The following is a 27,540-nucleotide window of genomic DNA, read 5'->3' on the forward strand; positions in this document are numbered from 1 at the left end:
ATCAGGAGAGACTAGAAAAGTCTCCTTCCTCTCCTTTCCTTTCTTGTCAGAGAATTAAGTGAATTCTACAAAAGAGGTAAGGAGAAACTTGGGCTCTTGAGCCATTAATGGTCTTCTACAAACTCGATGGGAATTTATGGCACTGTTGTGTATTCTCAACCTGTTACATACTTGACTTCCCACTCCAGTGCCCTATCACTTGGTCAAGGATCAAATGGGACAATCTTATGGAGGATGCACTGCCTGGTTTTTCTACTGTCCATCAAACCCTGAGCCCTTCCCTGGCAGGAAGACACCCCTTTCTCTTGTCCCTGCAGCCCCAGCAACTGCTCTCTATATCCTCTCTGCAAACAGGGGTGCTAATTAATGTTTACCAAGACCTCAGTCTCTCCTCTTCAATTCTCATTGGAAGCATTTGCTACACAACAGTATGAATTTCAAGTGTGATGTTCCTGAATGGGGTGATGTAGAATAGCTGGCCATTTAGTGTCTCCATTTATTTCCACCTCCCTCTGCTATCTTTTCTGGGAGCTGTGAAATGTTAGGGGAGGGTTGGCTCAAGACCATAGACAATAATCAAATGACTAGGAAGTGATGGGTTTCGGGTATTTTATCAACTTTGCTTTAAAATATAAATTATTTAATTGCAAGTTTATGTATTTTATTAATAATGACCGTGTTTAACAGCTGACTAGAAAATTACCTGAACATTTAGCGGTCTGTACTAGCTATTCAGCACATCACTGCCCCCAGGACAGACCTTGGGCCTGGGAAGCTCTGGGTTCCACACGGGCTCTCCTTGTTTCTTGGAAGTTGCTCTTATGACAACAGGATATTTATAGGGGTGTGTGTAGCGGGTAAGGGGATTCCGGGTCTTTCAGGGTACTCTGTAATTAAGAAACAGCAGGGACTTTGCAACAGAAGGGATGAGGTGGGTCTGGGAGAGAGGTCAGTGATGTCTTCATTCTTAATTCCTAAACCCAGCTGCCTTGAGGTTTATAAAGGCTAAAATTGGAGGATGCACAGATGTCCACCAGCGACAGAAGTAACTGATGTTACTGGCACGGGATATAACCTAGGGCAAAATGCGAATCGAGATACCAGCACTGGTTTCCCTGGCCAGCCCACGCCTCCGCCTCAGCTAAACGCCACTCCCTCCCCGCCAAATGGCTCTCGGCTCTGGAGGCGGGACCGAGTTCTTCGGTGGCCCCTGGAGGCCCGGGGCTGCGAGCTCTGGGAGGCTGGGAGGGTTGAGAGGGGAGGGGCGCTGACTGGGCAGTCCAGAGAGGAGGGGGCCTTTAATAGGCTCGCCCAGCGCCTGGTTCGCTGCGCTGCGAGTGGCTGCTGTTGCGAGAAGCAGCCCGACACCTCCCGCCAGTTCTCCGCTGCAAATTTTCGTCCTTGCACTTGACAGCGATTGTACTTAAGCTCCCAGGGCGCTCTTTGCTGGAAGGCACAGGTAGGAGGCGCAGGCTGCCGGGTGCACCCTAGCTGTTCTGGGAGGAGTCTCCCTGCCTTGGTTGGCTCTCCTTTCAGGGAGCTGCTGGCTGTCCCGAAGCGTTGGTGGTTTTGGTGTGTAGGCTGCAAAGAGACCGTGCAGGCGGCGGGGAAGTTGGGCCGAGCCCCTTTCTAGAGTACGTCTGTGCGCTGCTCGGCGCCATGCTTTTGCTGGGCATCTTAACCTTGGTTTTCGCCGGGCGACCTGCTGGCAGCTCCGAGCCAGAACGGGAGGTGGTCGTTCCCATCCGACTGGACCCGGACATCAACGGCCGCCACTACTACCGGCCGGGCCCCGAGGACTCTGGGGAGCAGGGACTGATTTTTCAGATCACAGCATTTCAGGAGGACTTTTATCTACACCTGACGCCGGACGCTCAGTTTCTGGCTCCCTCGTTCGCCACTGAGTATCTGGGCGTCCCCCTTCAGGGGCTCACCGGCAGCTCTCTAGACCTGCGACGCTGCTTCTACTCCGGGAACGTGAACGCCGAACCAGATTCGTTTGCCGCTGTTAGCCTATGCGGGGGGCTACGTGGAGCCTTCGGCTACCGAGGCGCCGAGTATGTCATTAGCCCGCTGCCCAATGCCAGCGCGCCGGCGGCGCAGCGCAACAGCCAGGGCGCACACCTTCTCCAGCGTCGGGGTGCCCCCGGCGGGCTTTCCGGAGACCCCACCTCTCGCTGTGGGGTGGCCTCGGGCTCGAACCCCGCCATCCTTCGGGCCTTGGACCCTTACAAGCCGCGGTGGACAGGCTTGGGGGAGAGTCACAGCCCGCGCAGGTCCGGGCGCGCCAAGCGCTTCGTGTCTATCCCACGCTACGTGGAGACGCTGGTTGTGGCGGACGAATCTATGGTCAAGTTCCACGGCGCGGACTTGGAGCATTATCTGCTGACGCTGCTGGCCACCGCGGCGCGACTCTACCGCCATCCCAGCATTCTGAACCCCATCAACATCGTTGTAGTCAAGGTGCTGCTTCTTGGAGACCGTGACACCGGGCCCAAGGTCACCGGCAATGCAGCCCTGACTCTGCGCAACTTCTGCGCCTGGCAGAAGAAGCTGAACAAAGTAAGCGACAAACACCCGGAGTACTGGGATACCGCCATCCTCTTCACCAGGCAGGTGAGTCAATCTGTCACCTCTTCGGAACCAGTTAGCCCTATTCTCTTAGGGTTACCGCCTTTAGCTCTCCAAATCCCCTTTGTGCTGTGCAGTACCCCCAAATTTGAATTCCGTTTATGTCTTCCGACTCCAACTTTGAAACTTCCAGAAAGAGCCCTCTCCTAGGCTCTGCAGAGGTCCTGCTCTCGTGCTTCAGGGCGGTTGGAGGAAAGCCTGCTTTTTCCGAAGGTGTTGGCCTGACGCGACCAATCAGCGTCTCCCGGATCAATCGCTGAGGGGCCGGAACCCAGGAAGTTGCCGCCCCGGAGCCGCAGTTTGTTTTCAAAGCCGATAGGAGGCGCTTTGAGGATGGCGCTGGAGAGGGCGGGAAAGCCCGCCAGTCTTGTATAGGGCATCTAAGTTCTCTCCGACACCACCTCAGAGGGTTCCTTTCCCTGGCTGTAGAACTGGAAGATGATCCAAGGTCAGCGTCTCCTACATTTCTCGCGGGTAACATGTTATCCTCTCTCTGTCCTGGGCCAGGAAAACCTGGATTGGGACGAAGGGCATCACTGGCTTATTTTATGGGTTGCAGAGAAAGGTCTGACTCAAGTAGGTAGTGCCAGGAGCATCCCTCCTTCATTGCTGCTTCTTCCACATCCTTCTCTGCTGGACCTTGTTGAGGGCTTGCAGTTCATTCAGAGCAGGCATTTTAGTAGGGCACTTGTTTGAGACTGGAAGTGTTTCACTTGGAGTTTCAAGTGGAGTTTCCCTTGGAGCTGAGCTGGGAAAATGGCTTATTAGCAGAGGGTGACCCATTTGCCCAGCTGGATGCTGTGGAGCAGAGCAGACAGGATTGCTCAGGTGCTCAGCTTCGGAATTCACTAAAATTCCTAGGACTGCACTTGAGTGCAGAGCTCTAACAGCTTCTGCCTTATTGCAGTGATATGAGCTTAGTTAAGGGACTCCAGCTGTAGGGTTGGAAAGATACTGAGTATTGGGATTAGAAATATGGACCCAGACCAGGAAAGCAGCTCTGCCTTTTTCAGGTCTTTACCTGATATTCTATCTCAAAGAAGCTATGGATCTGTGAACATTTAGATTCATAGGCGTTGACATGTTTGGGCACTGTAAAGTTTTGGGATTACTGAAATTTCTTAAATACAGGAGGCTGGGAGGAAAAGGGCCAACCAAATGACCTGCATCTTCTGATTTTGGGGGCTGGCTGTAACTTGAATCTGTGCCTCGCTCTTGTTTTGTCATTATCATAACCACAGCATTCTGGCGATGGCACAGAATCCTTGGTTACCTCTGGGGCTCTTGCTCTTTACTGTTTCCAAATGGCCACTCAAAGCTGGTCTGGCGCCCACCGGCTGGAGCTGGAGTCTTCCACAGTAACCCATTTGGCAAAGCTAGGCCCTTCCTGGAGATGAACTTCCTACTTTCCCAGCCTTCTTCTCCTCCCACCACCTGGTTTCTCTAGGGAGGTCTTTGGCCTGGAGTCTTGTTTCCTTGTGCTCATTCTTCCAACTGAGGTCTGTTGAGCTGCCACTGCCCAGCCCCTGCAAGTACTGCCTGAGTCATGGGGAAACTGCAAAGGAGATGGCTTCGGCTTCTGCACACAGACCAGTTCTGCAGTCAGATTGTTGGGAGGAAATAAAGCAAAGGCCAAGAACAGGCTATCTTAATGGGGAAAGCATCTGTTGCCCCGTCCACTATCCAGGATGCCACTGTGGAGGTCACTCACAGCCTCTAAATTAATAGACCTCAATCTCCTCTTAGTGATTAAGGCTGACTTTTGGAACCAGCCCCAGGAAGAGAAGTCCTGCTGGGAATCTGGGCCATCCCATCAGAGGAATCAAGCCTTTTGAAGAAGAAGCGATCAAACAGCATGACAGCTTCTGTTTTTCAGTGGTGTGCTAGACCCCCAGGGGGCTATGTTGTCTGTGCATAATGGGTACAAGATGCATGACCACTTGGGTCAGAAGCAGTGATGTGCAACATGTGACTTTTGGGAGCTGTTTTTCCCTTAGGCGTCTAGAGGGCAAAGCCAGAGAGTGGGGAGGCTGTGTTGGCAGGTCCATAATCAAGGTATGTGTGTTATGCTTTGGGTAAACATCTCTCCCCACCTCCTCTCCAGCACAGACTTTAGGGCCTGCTGCATTCTCAGAGTCTTAGCAACTTCTCATGCCTGAGTTCCCCAGGGATAGGTACAGTATTGGATGAGAACATGAGCATACAGCTGCTCTTTCTAGACTAAGGCAGATGTGGTTCCTTCCAGGATCCTTAACTGTCTGGAAGGGAGAGTACACTGATCATTTGACAAGCATTTTGACAATTTGAGGAGTAAAGACTCAGAGAAAATTCATGGAGAAAGGACGCACATCTGATTTTGCAAAGCAGTCAGCTTCCAGGCTCATAACAACGGGATGAGGTCAGCCCAGGACTGGAACGAGGATCTGCCGAGAATTAGAGCCAGAGTCTTTCTCATTTGTTTCTGTGAGGAGAAGTTTCTTTGGCTTCTTGTTACACCCTGCAGCAGGTGCCAGGTATTTACTATTGAGACTTCTCTATCTTTAGGTTCAATTGCTCTGCTATTTTGGTAATCCTTTGTGGTATAATGGTTTCCATTCATTTATTTGTACATTCTCTTAGTACTGATTGAGCATCTGCAAATAGCAGATACTACTCTGGGTTGTGGAACTACACATATTAATAAGGTGTGGCCTAGAACTCCCAGGAATTAAATGTGTGGCAAGAGGCAGCTAATTACAATAGGGTGTGCTAAGTGCCAGGACAGAGAATGGGGGGACATTTTCCTATCCATGAGCTAAGGATACTCTTCAAGGGGCTAGGCTGCAGGAAAAGCAACAGAACTAGGAGGTTGTGGGGATTGGGAGGAAGCTTGTTTCCTACATTTTAGGATACCCTCTAGTCTCTTCTACATCCATTTTACTATAATTTTTGACATTTCCTTTTTTGAGGTGATTTCATTTCCATTTAAAATTTAAAAATATTTTTTCTTTTTAAAAATTTTATTGGTATATTAAAATTAAACATATAGTGAGATTTGTTGTTGCATATTTGTATATATACAATATAACCATATAATTTAGCCAATATAATTTCTCAGTATTTCTCCTTTCTCTTCCTTCTCCCCCATTCTCTTTTCTCTATTCTACTGGTTTCTTTTCTTTCTTTTTAAACTGCTGGTTCAATTAAAAAGTCAAGTGAGATTTTCTTCTTAGGTCTTGTTCCCCACCTTCCTTTGAACTTCTCTGTGGTTGTTTGTTTGTCTTTCCCTCCCTTTCTTGGCACTCCCCCCTGTCTTGTCTTGTCACCTTGATTTGGTCATTGGTGCAGTGGCAAGAACTCAGGCTTGGAGTCAGGGAGAGCTTTTTGAATCTCTGCATTTTAACTTCCTAGCAATGGACATTGAATGAGTCAGCTGTTTGAACTTCACTTTGCTTGTCCTTAGAATGAGGCAGACGATGATGACACGCCACCTAACTCATGGGGCTCTTTCGAGGATGAATTACTGAGTAGTCCAGAATAGACACCCAATGATGGCAGCTATTATTATCACTGCTGGTTGCTCAGGATATGTTTCTTGTTGTTGAATTATTACCTTCAGGTCTCTTGCCAGAATGTAATTTTGGGATAGCCCTGATTTAAAGCATTCTGTCTCATTGCCCTTGCAAGTATACACCACACTTATCTGATTGCATATTCCTCTGTGTCTAAACTATGACTGCCAGCATTTGCCAATCTGCTGATTTAAGGCAGGGACCTTTTTATGTTTCTGTAGCCTTTACACAGGTCCCTGTATCTCATGGAGCAGTAAGTGTACGTGGAAGAATGGTGTAGGCAAGAGTGCAAGGACCTGCCAATGGTTGTGGGTGCCTAGGTGGTTTGTGAACCTGCCTAGGGATCATTAATCCAGCTTTCAGACTGTCAGGCTGCAGGGTTGGGAGAAGGAGTCTTTGGTTCTTCTGGCATTTCTTCTTGGCTCCTAGCCATTGGGTTTTGTCTTGGGGAAAGGTAGGGCCCCAGAGAGGAGCATGTTGAATCTACCCTGGAGTCAGCAGACAGGGTGCACAGCAGGGATGCGGTCAGTGTGTCAATGCAGATATGGGGCAAGAAGCCAGGAGCTTGCTCAGCCAGCACCATAGCAGCAGTGGCAGAGTGCTCTTGCCCTTAATCCTGCTGCTTTTCTCTCTCTCCAGGACTCCCATGTCTTGTTCCAGTACAAGCTTGAGCTCTGGGGAGGCGCACTGTGGGATAGGCAGTCTTTCTGTCTTGAGATTCCTTAGCCCCTTCATTCTTGGGATCAATGCACATCAGAAGAAGCAGGAGTCCTGGCTAGAGCTCAGCCCCTAGGCTATATTGCCCAGATTTCAGCCCTCACTGAGCCTCCATCTTCTCTGTCTAAACTGAGACTCCCTGTATACAAAGCTAATTATTTACCTTATCTGTGTCTTTTTTATAAAATGGGACCTAATAATGGCACCTCCCCCTAATGCTATTGTGCAGATTAAATGAGCTAATTCAGGTAAAATGTTTGGAGCACTGCCTAGCATAAAGTAGCAACTCAATAAATGTTAGCCAACATCCTTACATTTGGTAGGTACTCTTTCTTTTATTTTTTAAAAATTTATTTTAATTAGATATATATGACAGCAGAATGCATTTTGATTCCTTGTACACAATTGCAGCACAATTTTCCATTTCTATGGTTGTATACAATGTTGTGTTGCACCATGTACCTAGGGTAATGATGTTCATCTCATTCAACAGTCTTTCCTACCCACATCCCCCTTCCCTACCCTATCCTCCATTTTCCATTATGGATCAGCATCCACTTATCAGAGAGAACATTTGACCTTTGGTTTTTTGGGATTGGCTTACTTCACTTAGGGTAAGTACTTTTTCTTAAAGTGGTACTTTCCAGAGAAAGTTTATTCTTCCTGTAAGCTTTGGCTGCTTCTTCTTACTCATTGAGGAATTCTTGTTGTTTTATTTACTTCAGGCTCTTGCAATAATACCATTTTGTGCATCTGGAGGGATTTATGTGCCAGTGAAACCTAATCTGCTAATAGAAGCAAATGACCTTCTAGACTATACTATCTTCTTCTTCTACACCAGGCAGCCTGAGTTACATTACCCAGGAACTGAATTCCTAGATTTAATTTTTCTAGAAAAGTGAAACCTTTCCAACCTTGGGGATTATAAACAAATGGATCTTGGGCTGAACAAGAAAATACAGCAAAAAGTAGCAGAAATTCAGATGTAAAACAAGTTAAAGGGTCACTGTTAATACTAGCAAGGGTTCTTTCACCAGTAATTATGGTATCCTGACAAGTGAAGTATAACTTAGAGCAAATAACCGTTGCTAGTTTGGCTTAGGTGTGGATTCAAGACCCCATTCTTCATTTAATAGCTTCGAGGCCCTGGGCCTGTGATATCAACTCTTTGAGACTCAGTTTCTTCATGTGCAAAATGAGAATGTAGTTCTGAAGTTCTGGTGAGTATAATACTTAGATCCTGTAATGTGGCCCTGAATTTTTGTATCCAGCAGGAAGTAGATTACATGGAATGTATATATTTTCTGACACATTAAAAAAATTAATGTGCTTGATTTTATAATGTGTCTCTCCATGTCGCTGAAAACTTTGAACATCTCAGTATACACATGGGAAACAGTGGATGTGGGAAGGAGGCCTGAAGGGAGTTGGGAGGAGTTGTAGAGGGGGTGTATAGAGAGCAACATTGGTAAATAGGGATTGACCCTGCTGCAAATTGTTATCCTTATTTATTTAAGTTGTGACTCTAATCCTAAATTATTTTATAAGAAGGGACAGTTAGGAAAGAATAGTTAAGGAGGTTTAGGTTTTTGGCCAAGTTGATTCTTGGGTCTTTTGGGAAAGAGCTGACTATAAGAAAAATTATAGGGGCTAGACTGGGAAATGCCTATATCCTATACCCTCCAGGCAGGAGGAACCAGAGAGTTTCTATTTTTTGGAGAACAGTTCTCTAGCTGAAGAGGCTGAGGCAATTTGAGTGCCTCAGAGTTCATTCCAGAAGGGTGGAGGCATTCATTGCCATAAATGAGGCACAACTGGGCCCCTGTACAAGAGCCTGTGGGCGTTCAAAGAACTAGGGCTGAGCGGTTCTTCATTTGCAAATCTGACTGGGGAAAGAGGGACAGGCAGATCTTCTGACCCCAACAGTGCATCTTCCCACCATGAAAACACCCATTACTACCTGACAGCTGCTCTCTGCTATGTTCTTACCCAAGGAACTTTTTTGGCTCTTTTCCTGTTACTCTTGTTTGATCCAGCAAAACCCAGATTTCTTGATGGAAAGAACAGGTTGCTCCTGGCTGGGAAGGGCCTGCAGCTGCATGTTTTTGCTTCAGAGAGAATCCACCCTCCATGAGAGCGAGGACACTTTGGCTTTAAGGACTTCCTACCAGTGGAGGCAGGCTGCAGGGCTGTGTGGACTCTCTGTCTCTGGCCTGCTGTTTCTGAGGAGCAGGATGAGGGGCTAGCACTCTGCTTGCTAGCAGGGACAGGGGCGACTGTCACTTTTCTGTGAGTTAGTACTATCCACTCTGACATGGGTCAGAAGACAAGAGGCTCCCTATTGTTCTTTCCATTCTAAAAGCACATCATTCTGTGTGTTCCTTTTATAGCCTACCTGGTCAAAAGGGACTTATTACTATAGGATGGGAGAAGGAGAAGAGGCCTAAGGCACTGACCACTGTGAGTTCTAATGGAAGATTGACCCTTCAGAGTTGGAAACTGAGGCCCTGAGGAGACTTGGCCAAAGTCTACTTAATGATGGAGCTAGGACTGGAATCCAGGCTTCTTGGTTCTTATTCCTGTGCTCTCTGTCTTGCATGAAGCCAGTGGTGAGTGTGCAGTGTGGCCCAGAAGCCACAGATGCACCTGTTATAAACTCTGCTAGAGGCTCCAAAGACCACACTAGAATATCCAGAGATGACCACTTTTGCCCAATGGGATCCCATGCTCTAGTATGTGGGGACATAGGGCCCTGTTTCTACTCTCTTCCTTCTTCACTATGCCATGGCATGTGAAGTCTTTATCCTTTCCTTCCTCATTTTCCTTGTTCCCTTCCTTCACAGCTGGTCTGTGATCCTGAACACATTCCATAATCTGCTACTCTGGTAAACTTCTCAAGTTTGACAGTGATTATATTCCAGGATTAGAGCGCTGGGGGAAAAGAACTTTTGGAGAGTGGATCTTTGAAGAGGGAAGGGGATTAGGAAAGGAAGGGAATTTGAGGTCCACTGTGGGGTTCCTGGAAGTGGAAGAAGTGCACTGTGCAAACAAGGGCAGTTGAACAAAGGTAGGGCATGCACGGTGCCCGTCGCTGACTCTGGCACACCCTGGGTTCAGGCTGGTCACCCTCGTGGTGCTTTGGCCAGAAGAACTGTTAACTCATTAGGAGGTGTGACTATCACCTGACGGTGGGAAGCCAAGTTTGACTGCTCAGGTGATAAACTTCTGAGTGCTTTGGATTAAATTTTGCTGATTTTCTGTACTATGACCACTTTTCCTCCCATGCCCTGCTAACTCTGCAGCTGCCCCACCTCCCCCAGGTCAGCATATATATGCACGAGTGCAAGCTGACATGCACATATACACACATACATACACACTCATACAGACACACAGCCCCCAAGAGGAACAAAATTGAGAACCACACTGTGTGTGTGCTCATGTAACCAACCCCCTTGGCTCCCAAAGGAGAATGACACAGCTCTTTCTCCTGAGCTAATGTTAATGCTCGGGAGTGCTGAGCAATTAACTGTGATGTGGTGGAAAGGCTAATGAGTTCCCAGTCATATGGACCTTCAGTGCATTTAAAAAAATGAATTAAATGTGACCTTTTAATTTTATTTCTTTTTTTATTAGTGCATTGTAATTATACACAATAGTGGGATTCATTGTTCCATATTCCTACATGCACACAACATAATTTAGTCAATTTTATTCCTCAATAATCCCCCCTTTCTTTCCCTTCCTCTCTTTCCCTGGCCCTCTGCCTCTACCCTATTGGTTTCCTTTGTATTTTCATGAGCTTCCTCCTTTTTCCTTTTTAATTTTTCTTTTTAGCTTGTAAATTATAAGAGAAAGCCCATTGACTTCTTGAGTTTGGTTATTTCACTTAACACTCTCAAGTTCCATTCACATCCTGTAAATGACATAAGTTTGTTCTTCTTTATGGCTGAATAGAACTCCATTATATATAAAATGCCACATTTTTCTTATCCATTCATCTGTTGCTGGATACCTAGGCAGATCCCATAATTTGGCTATTGTGACTTGTGCTACTATAAACATGGGTATGCTTTTATCACTGTAGTAGGCTGACTTTAATTCTTTAGAATAAATATTGAGGGGTGGAATAGCTGGATCATTTGGTACTTCCATTCCCAGTCTTTTGAGGAACTTCTGTACTCAGTGCATGTTTCTGCTCTGTGACACGAGCCTCTCTGAGCTTCAGTTTCTTGGTCTGTGATAATCAGTCACTATTTCAGTGGAATGTTGTGAGGATTAGACCAGGTCATGCATATAAATTGCATGCATGGTGTCATCAGTTAGTAAATCATGGACATGATTAGCTATGATCACGAGCCTCAGTTCCTACTTTGCCAAAGAAGTATAATAACCTCTTTGCCTCCTGGCACTGTTGTGAGGATTGAATGCATGTTATTTTTCCTTCACATGATAGAATGCCCTACATATTCCAGGCAGCCATGTGATAAAGAGTATGCCCATGTCACTGATTCAATACATGTCTTTTCAAGGGGAACAGAATGGACATGAGGGTCTTACCCTATTTCCAAGTCCTGGGTTCTTAAGGCCTCTAGATTGCATCACTGACTTATAGTGCTCGGTGTGTTCCTTGAGTTATCCACTCCAGGAATCCCATTTTGCCCTTCAGCGTCCCCGGGAAATACTTCCTACCAGGATGTGCTGCTGGAAGCCCTAGTTTCTTTTTTTCTTTTCTTTTTAAAATAAATTATATTTTTGTTAGTGCATTATAGTTATATATTCTATATATTCTAGTGGGGTTCATTGTGACATATCCATATATGCATATAGCATAATTTGCTCCATTTCATTCCCCAGTACTTCCTCTTTCTCTTCTCTCCTCCCTCCTCCTGATCCTCTTCCTCTACTCTATTGGTCTTTCTTCTGTTTATTTTTTTTAAAGTTGGTACATTATAATTATACATAAAAGTGGGGAAAGCCCTAGTTTCTGCAGCAATTTAAGCTTCAGTATAAAAAGAGGGAACTTCCCGCTTAGGTGATGATTTATTTGTCTTTTCTTCCCAACAGCCCTTAATCCCATGGTTCCTTTAGCTTCGGTAGACATTCTGTATGTAGGTGGTAGCTCTTTCCCACCTTACCCTGCTTCCTCCCAGTCCAGGGAAGCCAAATCTCTGGCATCTCCTTCACTGGTAACAATTTGAGGATATGAGCTTAATTCATAGTTGTCCAAAGGAGTCACTCAGCAAGGACCAAAGCTGGCTCTGGATGGGGCATGTGGTTGCCTTCCACTGCTACCTGCTTCAGGGAGTCATGACTAGAGCCTCACTTGACCGTGGGGGTTGCAATATATATATTTTTTTCTGGTCTGGAAAGCTATCTCTATATAAAGCAGTGGACCTTGTAGTTTAATTTTGTACCTTCTAATTTCCTTATGTAGGACCTCCCTGTGGATGTGGTTGAGCACAGTCTTCTCAGTGAGCCACAGAGCTTTCTTCCTGAGGCCTCCTCCCTCAGTCTGGGCTGATTCCATGAATAGCCTACCACTCCTTAGCACGGAGGGCCTGGCTGGAAGGTCTGGGCCTGACTAGCACTGGGGTGGGGTGAGTTGGAATGTCTCCTAGGATATGCCCTTTTCCCCCTTCATATCCCTTCTGACACTGTTAACTTTGGGCTGGTTCTGCTTCTCTTCCACCTGGCAGGACCTGTGTGGGGCCACCACCTGTGACACCCTGGGCATGGCTGATGTGGGCACCATGTGTGATCCCAAGAGAAGTTGCTCCGTCATTGAGGATGATGGGCTTCCGTCAGCCTTCACCACTGCCCATGAGCTGGGTAAGACTGGAAGGGAGGAGAATTACCCCCTGGGACTGTACTGGGTTTGTGTTGGATGCTTTGTGTGGGCGAAGTGGGCAGACATTTGTCTTTGGTCTCATATTCTGAAATCTTAGGGATCCTTTCTTAGGGTTAGCATCTCCTTGGCTGTGGCTTTGTTTCACTTTTTTCTTATTGTTCCAGTTGGCCAGTTATACAGTTAGAGTACCTCTGCAGAATATCTGACATTTAGGCACTATGGGGAGAATATATTAAAGGCCAGGAGACATGCTTCTGTTCTCAGCAAGCTCACAGCCTGGTAGAGGGGTCAGAAAACAAGAGCCTATGATCTTGAGGACATTTGCAAAACAATTCATTGACAGGTGCAAATGATCAGCCTGAAAACCATTTCACAGGCTTTCTCCTGCCCCCTGCCCTGATTCCTCCCTCAACCTCTCATGCCTATCCTGTGTAGCCCTCTCCTCCTGAACCCTCATTTCATTCCATAGGTCATGTGTTCAATATGCCTCATGACAATGTGAAAGTGTGTGAGGAGGTGTTTGGGAAGCTCCAAGCCAACCACATGATGTCCCCGACCCTCATCCAGATTGACCGTGCCAACCCCTGGTCAGCCTGCAGTGCTGCTATCATTACTGATTTCCTGGACAGTGGCTATGGTAAGCTGAGGTGGCAGAGAGGAGTGGGTGGCTTGGCAAGGATGTCTTTGCTGTCCTGTGGTGGTTCTTGCTACCTTTCTGGACTGTCCTCTGTACCCAAGTCATATTGCCCCAAGGAGTTGGGCCCTGATGTGGGTCCATCCCATTTGCCCCTTGATTCTTTCCTTCCCTACATCTTTAGGCCAGCTAAGATCCACTTTCCCTAGCTTGTCCTGATAAATGTCCTTGGCTCTCTGTAGGTGACTGCCTGTTGGACCAGCCCAGCAAGCCCATCTCCCTGCCTGAGGACCTGCCAGGCACCAGCTATACCCTGAGCCAGCAGTGTGAGCTGGCCTTTGGTGTGGGCTCAAAACCCTGTCCATACATGCAGTACTGCAGCAAGCTGTGGTGCACTGGCAAGGCCAAGGGGCAGATGGTGTGCCAGACCCGCCACTTCCCCTGGGCGGATGGTACCAGCTGTGGTGACGGCAAGTTCTGCCTCAAGGGGGCCTGTGTGGAGAGACACAACCCCAACAAATACAGGGTGAGTACTGGAGCTGATGAGTTGGGAACTCCTGAAAGGAGAGGAGGAGGTCTGTGGCCTCTGCTGCCTCATTTCCACTGGGAAGTTGCCCTGTCACAGATTGGCTGTGTGACCACAGCTGACTCACGTGTTGCTGCACTGTGTCTCCATTTCTGTCTATGGTTGTAGCCTCATTTTGACTCTGAGAGTAGAGAAACAGCTATGGTAGGTCAGAGGACTTGGTGAAGCCTTACAGATACATGGGAAACAGCCTTCGACAGGACTGAGGTCAGCCCTGTGTTCTGTGCCTTGTCCTATGTGGGAGGAGCTCTGGACCCAGAGCTGAGTAGTTGACATTAGGAGTGGCTTACCGCTGGCTCCATACTATATCGAGGGAGCCAGGGACCACACAGATGAACAAGGATTAGAGATGCAATGAAGCAGAGCCCTGGGCAAGCTTCAGTAACTTGACACATCCTGAACTCTGCTTTGGTGGATTTTTTTTTTTAGCTGAAATACAATTGAACAAAAGTCCCCCTGCCCTAGATAAATAATAAATAGGACTAGCAATCAAATCAGAACAACAGAACCCTAAAGATTCTCTGAATACAATACAAACTGTATATTCTTTAAGTCTTGAGTTAGTGTAACAAAGGGATTTGTACTTTTCCTGGCAGGAATAAGAAGTCCATCCTTCTCCCTGATCCTAAACATGACTGTCCCTTACCTACCCTATTCCCAGCTGGAGAAAGACTTGGAAGAGGGTTTTATATGAACAGAGGAAATATTTTCACCAAGCACCTGAGATGGATGTGGGAGAGTATTATTTAAAATCTTGTTCTGTGACCTGGGAATATGTGTTGAACTAAATCTTTAATAATTTATTAGGCAGCAATGCACTGGCTTCAGGGAACTGTATAAGGTACTGTGCTGGTCAGAAAAAGAAATAAAATGTAGGCCATACCCCAGAAAGCTCTTGTGAGGAACCTAGAAATGTCATTAGAATACAAACATGGAGAAGCAAGTATTGTGAGTTACAACAGAGGTATAAAAATGTGCTATGGAAGAAGCAGGGGTGAGAGATTAAGCAGAAGGCACTGAAAAAACTTGGAGGAGGAGGAGGAGGCATTTGAAGAGAGCCTTGAGGGTTGAGTAAGTGCCCAATAGGTGGAGGTGCAGCAAGGCAGGGAGTTGGGACTGAGTGAGCTAGTGGGTGGGTAGCTGAGGGTTCAGACTAGAAGATTCTGAGGACAGGTGAGTGATAGCCAGCTCCTTCTCTTGGGAAGAGGAATCTAAAGGAGGAATAGACTAGTCAGGAAGATATTGGACATAGGAAATGTGGTTTGGTAGGCACAATCTTTCCATATGATTTCTGGAATTTTCTATCAGCAAAATCCACTATATCCTCCATGTCATCTCTGAACAGTCCTCATACTACCTGATTTGATTGAAGCCATCTTCCCAACTCACTTCTTCTTTTTTTTTTTTTGTACTTTAACAATTCTTCAATTCCATATGGGCCTATTGTCCATGGATACAACATTATTTTCATCTTTCCGTCACATGCCCTTACCTCCTCTTTATTGAGCTGAGATTCTGTGGTCCATTGTTAAAGTGACTCCTTTAGATACACTCTTGGTTCCCTTATCTCATCCCTCTCTGTCACGCTTACTTGGATTATCCACCACCTTGGTTGAACCCAACTCACTCACCTACTCAGATGTGCCTGCATAGGTGAATATGGCCGGAAAAAAAATGCACAATTATGCTCACTGGTATCAGCTTAGATTAACAACCTGGAAACTCCCATAATTCTGGCCAGGAGTGATATATTTCATTTCTATAGTTTATGCGCTCTCTCTCACTCTTTACACTTCCACCCCGTCCGTCCTTCCATCACCAACTTCTTCCTCATTTTTACTTGTACTGGTGTAGTAGTCCATTTCCCATTACTATAATGAAATACCCAAGGTTGGGTAATTTATAATGAGAAGAAGTTTATTAAGTTTACAGTTTTGGAGACTGAAAGTCCAATAACATGATGCAAGTTTTGGTGAGGGACCTCCCTGGTTGCTTCACTTCATGGCACATAGCATTATGGTGGGAGTGCTTGCAAGAGGGAGGGATCACATGGAGATAAGAGAAGCCAGAGTGTGGGAGGTGCAGGCTTACTCTTTCATAACACCTTACTCTCATGGAACTAACTAGGATCCAAAAGAGCTACTTAATTCCTTCTGAAGGCAGTGTCCTCAATTACCTAATTAATTCCCAGTTGTCCTACCCCTCCTTAATACTGCCACTCTGGGGACCAAGATTCCAACACATGAATTAATGGGGGACAAACCACATCTAAACCATAGCAACCAGTGACCTTTCCTCCCCTGTTTTACTAAGGGAGAAGAAGCAATCAAGCAATCTGAAGAGAATTTCCAAGGCACCACATCCATTGTCTGACTGCTTTTGTACATACTCCCGTCTTTCCCTACTTCCAGTGGAGGGACTGTCCAAGCTGAACCCAAGGCCCACCTTTGTGCTTTGTACTGTCCCTCTTGCGTACTCAAGGTCATCACTTGTCATTTCCCCATTCTCTCCTACAGTATCACTTCTTCTGTCTCTTGGGTTGAATCATTCCTTTTTTTTTCTTTTCCATCTTAAACAACACTTCTTATGACCATTCATCCTCTCCAAATATCACAGTCTGTTTATCTGACTCCCTTGACATCAACTTTCCTTAAAAGAGTTGTATAAATGTGCTTCTTTACTCCCTGGATTTCTTAGGAATTCACTTCAATCAGGCTTCCACTCCCACCATTCCTCTAAAATAATGCTTGCTTAGGTCACCAAATAGCCATCTGTGTTGTTTACCATCCCTCACTTGCCCTGATTTGATGCAGATTCTGACACGACCCATCCCTTTATCCCCTGAGAACCCAGTTTCCACTTATTGTGAGGCAGTTTCTGCTTCTTGTGGGTTCTTCTCTTCCCTTAACTGGCTTTCTCCTCGGTCTCCTTCACTGGCTCTTCCTCATTCTCATTTTCTAAATGTCGGAGTGCTCCAGGGCTCAGTCTTCACCTTCTTCACTGTACACACTCAGTTTCTTAAGTGATTAATCGAGGCTGTGGCTTTAAATACCATTCACAGGTTGGAGACTCCTATATTTGTATCTCTAGCACATGTCTCTCTCCCAAGCCACAGACTTGTATAACTGAATCATGACATCTCCATTTGAATACCAGATAAGCATCTTGAACATAGCATCTGTAAAACTGAGCTCCTGATCGTATCCCCTAAACCTGCTTTGTCAGCTCCACGTAAACCCTTTTTCTCCTGCATCCTTCACATTCTGTATCTCAGAAATTTCTATTGACCCTGTCTTTGAAAGAGATCTAGAATCCTATTTCTCACTGCTTTCCCTGCTACCACCCTGGTCTAAGCCATCAACTCTTCTTGCCTGGATTATAGGAGTCACTCCCCAACTGGTCTCTCTGCTTTTGATCTTACTCCTTAGAGACCACCCCCAACATGTGCCCAGAGGGAACCATTAAAAATGTGAGTTAGGTTATGCCATTTCTCTTCTTGAAAGCCTCAGGGTTTCCATACCTGACTCAGAATGGCCATGCATTTCTGCCTTCATCTCCGGCTTCTCTTCTCTTGATTGCTCTGCTCCAGGCACATCTTTCCTCAAGGCCTTTGCATTGTTTCCTTTGCCTGAAATATATGCATGGCTCATGCCTGTATTTCCCTTAAATTTCTATGAGTGAGGCTTCCCTGACTCCTCATAATAAAGAGCAGCCCACCTTGCCAGGGTCCTCCCCATCATTCTCACCCCAACCCACACCTGCTTTTAACCCTATCCAACAATCTACATGTACTGGCTTATTTTTATTATCTGTGTTTCCTTAACTAGGATAGGATGACCTGGAGGGTTGGGACTTCCTGTGCATGGTGTCAGGCATATAGTAGGAACACAGCAAATATTTGGACAATGAATGAATGAATGGTGCATGATAGGAGTACAATACATGTTTTTGTACAAGTGGGTGGGAAGAAATGACACCAGATAACAACAAAGAGCATTGGCTCAGAAGTTGCAGGAACAGTGTTAAGTATTGAAGAAAAAGTGGAGAGAATAAAGTCTAGGCTCAGATTATTAATTCTTCAGATGGTCATTGCTCACTTTTGAGGGAGCAACTTCTGTGATGTGATGGGGGAAAAAAACCATAAAGCAAAGCTCTGAGGAGTGAAGATGGGAAAGGAAAAGAGGTGAATGACTTTCTCAGGAAGTGAAAGGAGGGAATTGGAGTGGAGCACTAGTTTGAGAGAAAGCAGGAGTACAAGAAAGTATATTATCTTTTTTTTTTTTAAAAAAACAGACATATTAAAACAATGAGCCAATAACTATCTGAGAGGAGGATAGTCCAATAAATATACTGAATATGTACATAAGTTAAAGTACTCATGTCTCATGGAAGCAATTCTGATTGGGCCTATGTGGGTTAGTTACCTTATGGATGAACTGTGGCAGTTTTAATACCAGGATGTACAACTGGGCTGATGCCTTTATTGCCCAACAAAGGTGTGTTCAGGGGTGAAAATTCATTTTACTATCATCCTAAGAAAAACAGAATGAAGATTATATACATTTTCTATCCTCTCTACCCTGCTAAACAACAAACAGACAAACAAATAAAGCCCAATGCATAATTCACTCCAAAGCCAAATAGAGTTTTAGAATTGCTTAATAGTGTCTTATCTACATGTCCTCTTAACGTAAATATTAGCATCGTTGATACTGAGGCTTTCTCAAATGCAGCTCCTGATTGAAGTTGAGATCAATTTGGTTTGGAAAAGAGTCTGAACATTTATGAATAAAAATATTTAAGTATCTATGACAACATTGTTTATTGGCAAGGCTGTTAGCTGGAACTGCTGAGATTCTTGTAAATACACTAACAACAGACAAGGGGAAACTTTGAACTCTTGCATGGAGGCACGACCAGTGCTAGGAATTTTTATACCTGTCACCTTCTTTAAATCTTCTGTCAGACCTCAGACCCAAGTATTTTTTTATTGGCTCCATTTTTGCAGGTAAAGCATGTACAACCTAAGGATATTTGGCCAGTGACTCAAGCCCGTTCTGTGGTGAGAGCAGAGGTGATGATAAAACTTGTCTGCCTCACTCCGTGGCCCAAGGATGTCTCATAACTGGGAGCCGCTGGTGTTTGCTAATTAATCAGTTGAAGTGTTATGTGGGTGCTATGCATACAGATCATGTGCATATTGTTTTTTTTTTTCTCATGGTATAAAGTGAATTTCATTTCAGTGGGGCCAGATGGGAACTTGAGGATTACACTGGTGGGCTTTTCTGTAGGCTAAAGGGCTGTGTGTGGCACCTGGACCTCCTCAAGAGTATAAGTGGCTTTTCCTCGCAGGTGGATGGCTCCTGGGCCAAATGGGAACCATATGGATCGTGCTCACGCACCTGTGGTGGGGGTGTGCAGCTGGCTCGGAGGCAGTGCAGCAACCCCACCCCTGCCAACGGGGGCAAGTACTGTGAAGGAGTGAGGGTGAAATACCGATCCTGCAATCTGCAGCCCTGTCCCAGCTCAGGTGAGGGGGAAGCAACAGTGTTCTGCTTCGACTGGGAGGGTAAATGGCTCAAGAGAATGAGGCACTATATGTCTTCTTAATTAAGTACCGACAAGACTCTCTTTCAAATAGGAATTCGGGGCCCATGAACTTGGTGGGAAAAAATTGCATGTCTATTTTTACTGAAGTTTCTATCTAAAACTTAGTGTTCCCTTCAATTATAAATTGAGTATTTCTTTTTCTTTTCTTTTTAACTGGTTCATCTAAATTCTGATATTTCCTTCACTTAGGCAACAAATTGAAACAGTAATAGAAATACCTGTGACTTTGTCACCAATAGAAATCATTGCTATTTTTATATGATATTTCAGTTGAAGAATTCTCAAAATGCCATTTATGCTTATCCATCCCCACTTTAAAATTATAGCAGTTATTAGATTCATTATTGAATCATATTATTTAGTGCATTATCAAAGAAGCTTACATATCACAGATATGTTTCAAAATATGCTGATAGTTGTATATTATTATAATTGGTGTTCTTGGTAAATTTATATAATTTATGCACTTACTTAATAACACTATTGTGAAGATAGTTTCAATAAACTATTGAAGGCTTTCATAATCCAAAAAATATTTAAGATACCTGTTATAAAGGGAGTTCAAGGCAAGATTGCTGGAGAGGGTGGCACATTCCTTTGAGGATGCATTGTTATCCATGCCCTGTATCTTTTGGACCCAGCCTGCTTTTGTCCTTTGAGTTGGGGAGGCTGTGGCTCTAGTGATGAGCATCACACTCTTGAGGGTAGGAAAGGGCTGTTTAGATTCTTGATGCTAGCCATCCCAGGGAGGGATATTCTCTTTTATACTTCCTGTGGTGCTTCCCTGAAAATTCCTGCATGTGATTTCTCCCTCTCCAGCCTCTGGCAAGAGCTTCCGGGAAGAGCAATGTGAGGCTTTCAATGGCTATAACCACAGCACCAACCGGCTCACCCTGGCCATTGCATGGGTGCCCAAATACTCAGGCGTGTCTCCCAGGGACAAGTGCAAACTCATCTGCCGAGCGAATGGCACTGGCTACTTCTATGTGCTGGCACCCAAGGTGAGCAAGATGGGGCAGGAGACAGAGCAGGGATTAGGCTTTGGGGGAACATCAGGCTGAGCTGTCCCTCTTCCTCTTCTTTCCCTTCTGGGGATGCTGCAGGTGGTGGATGGCACGCTGTGTTCTCCTGACTCCACCTCAGTCTGTGTCCAAGGCAAGTGCATCAAGGCTGGCTGTGATGGGAACCTGGGCTCCAAGAAGAAGTTTGACAAATGTGGAGTGTGTGGGGGAGACAACAAAAGTTGCAAGAGGGTGACAGGAATCTTCACCAAGCCCATGTGAGTTCTGGGTCCTGGAAGGTATATCCAGGGAGCAAGTTGGGAGGAGGGTGAGTGGAATTCTCCCCATCATTGGAAGCTTGGTTTAGGTTGGGGTGAATATTAGATTCTGGCCATACTCTTACTGTGGAGGCCACTCATTCTCTTCCAGGGCCGATAATCATCTGAACCATCCATCCATCCATCCATCCATCCATCCACCTACCCATCCATCCATCCATCCATCCATCCATCCATCCATCCATCCATCCATCCATCCACCTACCCATCCATCCATCCACCCATCCATCCATCAATCCATCCATTTATTTAGCAAAGGAAGATGAATCTTCAGGAACACACCATAGCAGATGATATTTAAGGAAATGTCAGTTTTGTTAGGTTCTGTCTAGCATTCTATGATCTGCATTCTAATCTCATTTCTCCATTTTCTGCCTGATCTTAGACAAGTGACTCCATCTCCAGAGTTCTAGATGTTCTTATTTGTAAAGTGGATATAATACTAATGTACTTCACATGAGCTCTTGTGAGGAGTAAGGGAGTTAGTCCAAATAAAATGGTTAGTGTAGTACCTGGTATAGAATAAATGCTCAATACATGTTCAAAAAGATAATAAGGTGACAGCGTGTGACAGCTGCTACCCTCTCCCTGAGCCTGAGGCCCAGGCTGGGAGAGAATGGCAATAAATTGCCAAGGGACAATGAACAAGAGGCTGGGACTGAAGGGACCTCTGCTTCCTAGGAAAAGTGCACTAGGATCTGCTGAAGAATCATCTCTGGGCCTCTTCTAGTCCCAACTCTAGTGTCTGTAGCTCCCCAGCCTTCTGAGGTCAAACACATTCTCTTTTCTCCTTTCATTCCCATTTCTCCAAGGTCCTGACCCATGTTCTGGAAGAACAGGACACTTGAGATCTCAGTTTAGAGTAGGGAGTATAAATGCCCTTGAAAACTTGGGAGGCCAAGTACTGATGATGGAGATGAGATGGCTGTCCTGGAGTCTGATTGGACCCTCTGGACATGACATCTTCTGCTGAGTTTCTAGGTGGGAGATGACAGGGAGGGTACCAAGCCCCTTCTCTGGAGCTCTGGTGCTGCAGGTGGAGATGATCCAGGCTGTCCTTCACAGGGACCTGCAGTGGGGCCACATGGGGAGTTAGAGGTACTTTGGTTAAATGACAAGTGTTCTTTCACAGATGATTGGAGCTGGAAGGAACTGTAGAAATCATCTAGCTTAACCCACTTATTATATAGATGTGAATATCAGAACATTGAGGAACTGTTTAAAGTTACCAGAGAATTGGTATCTGAGCCAGCTGGATTTCCATACCAAAGTCCAAGGCCAGTACAGTCTCACTGCATTGAGCTCCCAGCCTTGGACTTGAGAACCACAGATTTATTTCCCTTTTCCCCTCTCCTCATTATCACAGATGATACCTATGGGGTTCTCACTGTGCCACACACTGTGTGACATGCTTCACATGCTGTGGCTTCTTTATCCCTCTTTACAGTTGAATGAAGTATGTGAGATCATGAATTCCATTTTACTGGTGAGGACACAGAGGTTTAGACAAGCTGAGAAAAACTTATTCAAGACAAATAGCAAAGCAAAGGATGAGGTTCTCTCTACCTCTACAACTTCTGCTTTCACTCCCACTCTAGAATTCACCACAAGATAAATTTACTGAAGAAAAACCATCATGAGGCTCTCTGGGCAGCTGTTCAGTTTCAGATAATCAAGAAATCTATGTACCACCTTTTAACTTGGTGTGTTTCCATCATGACCTAGATGGTGCTTGAGCAGCCTCACCTTTGCAATCTGCTACCATCTTTGTGACCTCCTCTGGGGTTTGTGAATGGTGATCAATTATGACTTTAAAGGGGTATGAGGTCCTTAGGTCCAGGCATCTGTCTAATGCGCAATCCCCTTTTTGACCCTAGGCATGGCTACAATTTTGTAGTGGCCATCCCTGCAGGTGCTTCAAGCATTGACATCCGCCAGCGTGGTTACAAGGGGTTGATTGGGGATGACAACTACCTGGCCCTGAAGAATAGCCAAGGCAAGTACCTGCTCAATGGGAACTTTGTGGTATCGGCTGTGGAGCGGGACCTGGTGGTGAAGGGCAGCCTGTTGCGGTACAGTGGCACAGGCACTGCGGTGGAGAGCCTGCAGGCTTCCCGGCCTATCCTGGAGCCCCTGACTGTGGAGGTCCTCTCTGTGGGGAAGATGACACCACCTCGAGTTCGCTACTCCTTCTATCTGCCCAAAGAACCTCGGGAGGACAAGTCTTCCCACTCCAAGGACCCTCAGAGCCCTTCGGTGCTACACAACAGCGTCCTTAGCCTTTCCAATCAAGTGGAGCAGCCAGAAGATCGGTCCCTGGCACGCTGGGTGGCAGGCAGCTGGGGAGCTTGCTCTGTGAGCTGTGGAAGTGGCCTGCAGAAGCGGGCTGTGGACTGTCGAAGCTCCCCAGGGCAGCGTGGGGCATCTGCCTGTGATGCAGCCCATCGGCCAGTGGAGACACGAGCCTGTGGGGAGCCTTGCCCAACCTGGGAGCTTGGGACTTGGTCACCCTGTTCCAAGAGCTGTGGGAATGGATTTAAGAGACGTCCACTCAAGTGTGTGGGCCATGGAGGCCAGTTGCTGGCCCGGGACCAGTGCAATCTGCGACGCAAGCCCCAGGAACTGGATTTGTGCATCTTGAGGCCCTGCTGAGAGACTGTTCCTTTCTCCCCTCCATTCTCTGCCCCACTGTGGTGCTGGTGTTCTGGCTGGCTGGAGTAGAGGACGGCAGCCAGGGACCTGTGCCAAGATGTCACTCGCATCCAGGACAAGGACCATGGGTTGGGGTGAGCGGTTCCCTCCTCCCTGGACTGGGCAGGGGGAAGCCAACTAATGCACAGTCTACCTCATGTTCCGCTCCTCGGGGACCTGGTTGCTGGGAGAGGCTGTGGGGTGTAGGTACTGGGCAGAAGGTGCTGAGGCCCAGTTTCCAAGGGACCTGGAGGATGGGCACCTCCCAGGCAGAACTTCAGGGACCTTGGCCCCCATAAGGGAGGCCACAGGCTGCTGGAAGAGCCATGGCCCAGCAGCTTGGCACCCTCAGGTGGCCCCAGGGACTCTGAGCCGTCTCTGAAAAAGGCAGGGTTTTCACGGTGCTTATGGCCCTTTTTCCTTTTCTAACTGACATGGACTGAACAATAAACACTGCCTGGGTTGGGTGGTAGTTGAAGGGAGAGTGAGATCGGGAATAACTGGAGCCTGAGCCCCTGCATTTGAAAAGAGACAGATGTATATAGGGAGTCTGGAGGTTTCTTAAATCTTCGTTTTGGCCCTCCCTGAAAGAGTCAGCCTCGTCTCCCCCAGATGTCCAGGGCATTGGACTAACAGTAGGGCTGCCACTAAGGTGCTCTCTGAGACTCTGCAGGCAGAGGAAGGAAGTCCACAGGAAGCCTGCCAAATGTCAAGAGGAAAGTGACCATTGCAAAAAGAGGCTGACACTTTAAAGGGGTGATAGATTCTGTAACTGAAGTAGGGAAGGTGAGGAGAGATCTAGAGGGTTTTACTGTCATTGGAGCCGAGGTGAGTGAGTGCTGAGCACTGGCCTGGCTTTGGGGGGGATATTACCTTAGAATGGTGAAGGAGGCTCCAGGTCTAATGAGTTTTTCCTAATGAGGTGGATATATAATATGGTTGAGGCTATAGTTCTACATTGGTCCAGAACCTTCAAAGTGACCACAGTTCTTTGCCCACTGAGCAACTAGTGGGACATGACCAGGAGGGCCAGGCCCTGAACATTCACGTGCCTGCAAGTTACTCTTCTTCCTGATAGCGCCTGCTGTCTGCTGTGGGCACATTATGTTGCATCTCCAGGCCTTTGCCTCTCCAGTTGGGAAATGGGATTCATTGTTTGCTACCTCAGATTATGCTCTCTGGGAACCCACCCCGTCCCTCCCCAGGGACAGAGGTGATTGGTGCTCCCACCACACCCAGCTGTCATTTTTACAGACTGACCTGCCCAGTCACAAAGATGAATGCATGATGAGTGGCCACCTGCTGGGCTTCCAGATAGGAAGACCAGGGTGGTGGTGGTGTCTCTCTCTTTAAATTCCTTGGGAGCTGGTTTCAGGAGACACCAAGAATCCATGAGACCCAGGGGCCCTTGGCAGTCACTAGTGGGAAGTGCTAGCGACCTGTCTATCTTATAGATGTGTCAGAGGTGTAAAAACCAAGGCGTTTTTCTATAGCTCCATGTGGGAAGATATTTTGAGGTTAGAGATCTTTTGGCTAAGCAGAAGCCTCAGTGAGAAAAGAGGGTAGACATTCTGCTTTGGAATATAGGTGATTAGTCTAGGTCCTCAGTGGAGAACTTCATGAGGTAAGATCAAAACTTGCATCTTCTTGGGGAGACAGGTTCAGTTCTTTTATGTGGTGTTCCCAAATAGTCAAAAATCCATAAACCAACCAGCTGACCAGCCTAACTTTGATGATGGTCTAATCCTATCCCAGGTTGGAGATGTTGCATAGAACTCCTGCAGGGGGTGGAAGGCATGCAGTTCTCTGGAGGGGAGGATGGAGCGAGGAGGAATCCTCCTCCTTGTACCCGTGAGCACTGTGAAGTTGCAGAGGCAAAAGGCCCCCCGGGGCTCTAGGGCCTAGTCAGAAGGGAGCTTTGCCAGCTGACGACAGCGCTGCACCCTGTGCTTAGGGCATTCTCTCTGTTGTGAGGAGAGGGTGGTCAGGGGTCTGTGCAGAAAGAGGGTGGGTGGGAAGGGAAGTGCTATCACGGGGGAGACTGCCCCTTTGCAGAGCAGTGTTTGCTGTTAGCTGTTTTACAAGTCATTTCAAGGATGGAGAACCACTCTTGTTCCTGACGCAAGCCAGCTCTCCATGCTCTTTTTTGTCATGGTGTCTGTTTGTTTGTTTTTTTCTTTCTTTTCTTTTTCCAAAGAAGTATGACCAAGACAACTTGGGGAATTTGTTTTGTCTTTGAACACTTCCTCACTCCAACCATGTTCTCCAGGGCTGAGTAGAGCCGAGACTCAAGCATTAGGTTTCTGGTGGTGGAATAAAACATTAGAGTGCTTTCTCATGCCTGTGGAAGAAGAGGAATATTCTGGGGGCTCCAGCAACTTCCTCAGTGGGACTTTGGGCTCAGGATTCCCTAGCTTACATTGCCCATCATGTGCACTGATTGGACAAGTTTGAACCAAACACCCTTTTCTGGACCTTGTCATTCTAGAGAGGGGGGCTAGAAGGAGCTGAGGACAGTTTGAGGGTCCTGAGTGCCCCAAGCCTGGGAGTCAGCTCCTGAAGACACTAAATACTGTCACTGATAGAGCCCCCACCGTGCTGGGTTCTTTTGCATTCCTTGTACTGAGGAAGGATGGGAGAACCTGGGTACTGGCTGGGCGTGTATACTGTGTATACAAGAGAGCTGGCTGCTGAGGTGACAACAGCCTGCTCCTAATAAAGTCATAATATTTAAAACCCGTGTCCTGCCTCTCTGACTGCATCTCATTCATGAGCTGACTCCTGGTGTTTATGGAACACACACCTGTGCCAGCCATGGAGACAACAGTGACTGTGACAGGCACAATCCTGGTCCTGTGCTGGTAAGCTGGATGTGGGAGCTCACATCAAAAGCAAAGAGACAGAATCATGAGAGACTATGGTAAGTGGGAAGAAGAATCCAGCAGAGGCTAAGAAAGAGAATCTGGCTTGGCTGTTTGTAGACAGGTGGTAGAGTGACCAGAGCCCCTTAGAGACTGGGACAGTGAACCTGAGGCTGAAAGGTGAGTCAGAAACTCGGTTAAAAGGGTGTAGCAGCCTCTCAGCGGAGGTGCAGTGGGCCCAGGCTGGGGACTTTAGAGAGGGCCCTGTGGCTGTCCTTGGTGAGGGGGACAAGGCATGAGGACAAGCCAGAGGGGGCCCATTATGCAAGAATTCTAGTTGCCTGCCTGAGGCGAAAACCCCAAGTTTCCTGAAGGAAAGCATTCTATTTGGAGAATAATCACCCCTTTTTGGGCTGGCAATTTTAGTGAATACATGGGCATGGGAGAGATGAGACTTGTTTTCAAAGATACTCCAGAAACTTGTGTGGGTCCCCTATCCGAGCTCCTCATTTCCCACCTGCAAAGTAAGAAAGGTAGATTCAGGGGTCTGTCCAGTGGTTTGGTACACTTATGGTTTGGAACTTGGCAGCTGATGATCTGGTTTCAGAACCCTTTCAAAAGTTTTCTCCCTTTGGCTCTCTGGCAGAGCAAGGCCATGGGGAATGACTTTCTCATGAGCTGGGAGAGACACTGCTGGAGGCATGTGTGTGAGGAAAATAGAGAGGGGGCCTTGGGCAAACTTCACTTGATAGACGTTTCTAGAAAAGAAGGAACCAGCCAGAAGAGCTTGTATGACCCTATGAACTAGCTGGAGGCCTGGAAGGGACCTGGAGGGGTTCAGGAAGATACCTAAACTGAATCCCGGCGATAAGATCTTTGTGACATTGCCCCAATGTGGTCACATTCCTGGGGCACTTATTTTTGTTGTCCTTCTGGTTTCTACTGTAGCAATTGCCTCTCAAACCTTTCTAATTAAAAGTTCCTTTGGACTCTTGGACTGGTTTGGGGGTCAGAAAATAAAAGAGGAAGCAGAGGAGGTGAGGTTCCACCTGGCAGCCTAGCCCCAAGG

At 46.7% G+C, this 27,540-nt stretch overlaps 1 protein-coding gene across 1 annotated transcript; it reads left to right on the forward strand.

Moving 5' to 3' along the window:
- Positions 1-1,267: 1,267 nt before the first annotated feature.
- Adamts15 (ADAM metallopeptidase with thrombospondin type 1 motif 15) lies at positions 1,268-26,346 on the forward strand. The gene is made up of 8 exons (XM_005330723.5): positions 1,268-2,616; positions 12,599-12,731; positions 13,220-13,387; positions 13,627-13,910; positions 19,323-19,500; positions 20,400-20,581; positions 20,684-20,859; positions 22,797-26,346. Exons 1-8 carry the CDS (start codon positions 1,660-1,662, stop codon positions 23,569-23,571), a joined length of 2,853 nt encoding a protein of 950 aa, XP_005330780.1. The 5' UTR covers positions 1,268-1,659; the 3' UTR covers positions 23,572-26,346.
- Positions 26,347-27,540: the final 1,194 nt, after the last annotated feature.

This window comes from Ictidomys tridecemlineatus, chromosome 4 (assembly GCF_052094955.1).
Source record: "Ictidomys tridecemlineatus isolate mIctTri1 chromosome 4, mIctTri1.hap1, whole genome shotgun sequence".
NCBI lineage: Eukaryota > Metazoa > Chordata > Mammalia > Rodentia > Sciuridae > Ictidomys > Ictidomys tridecemlineatus.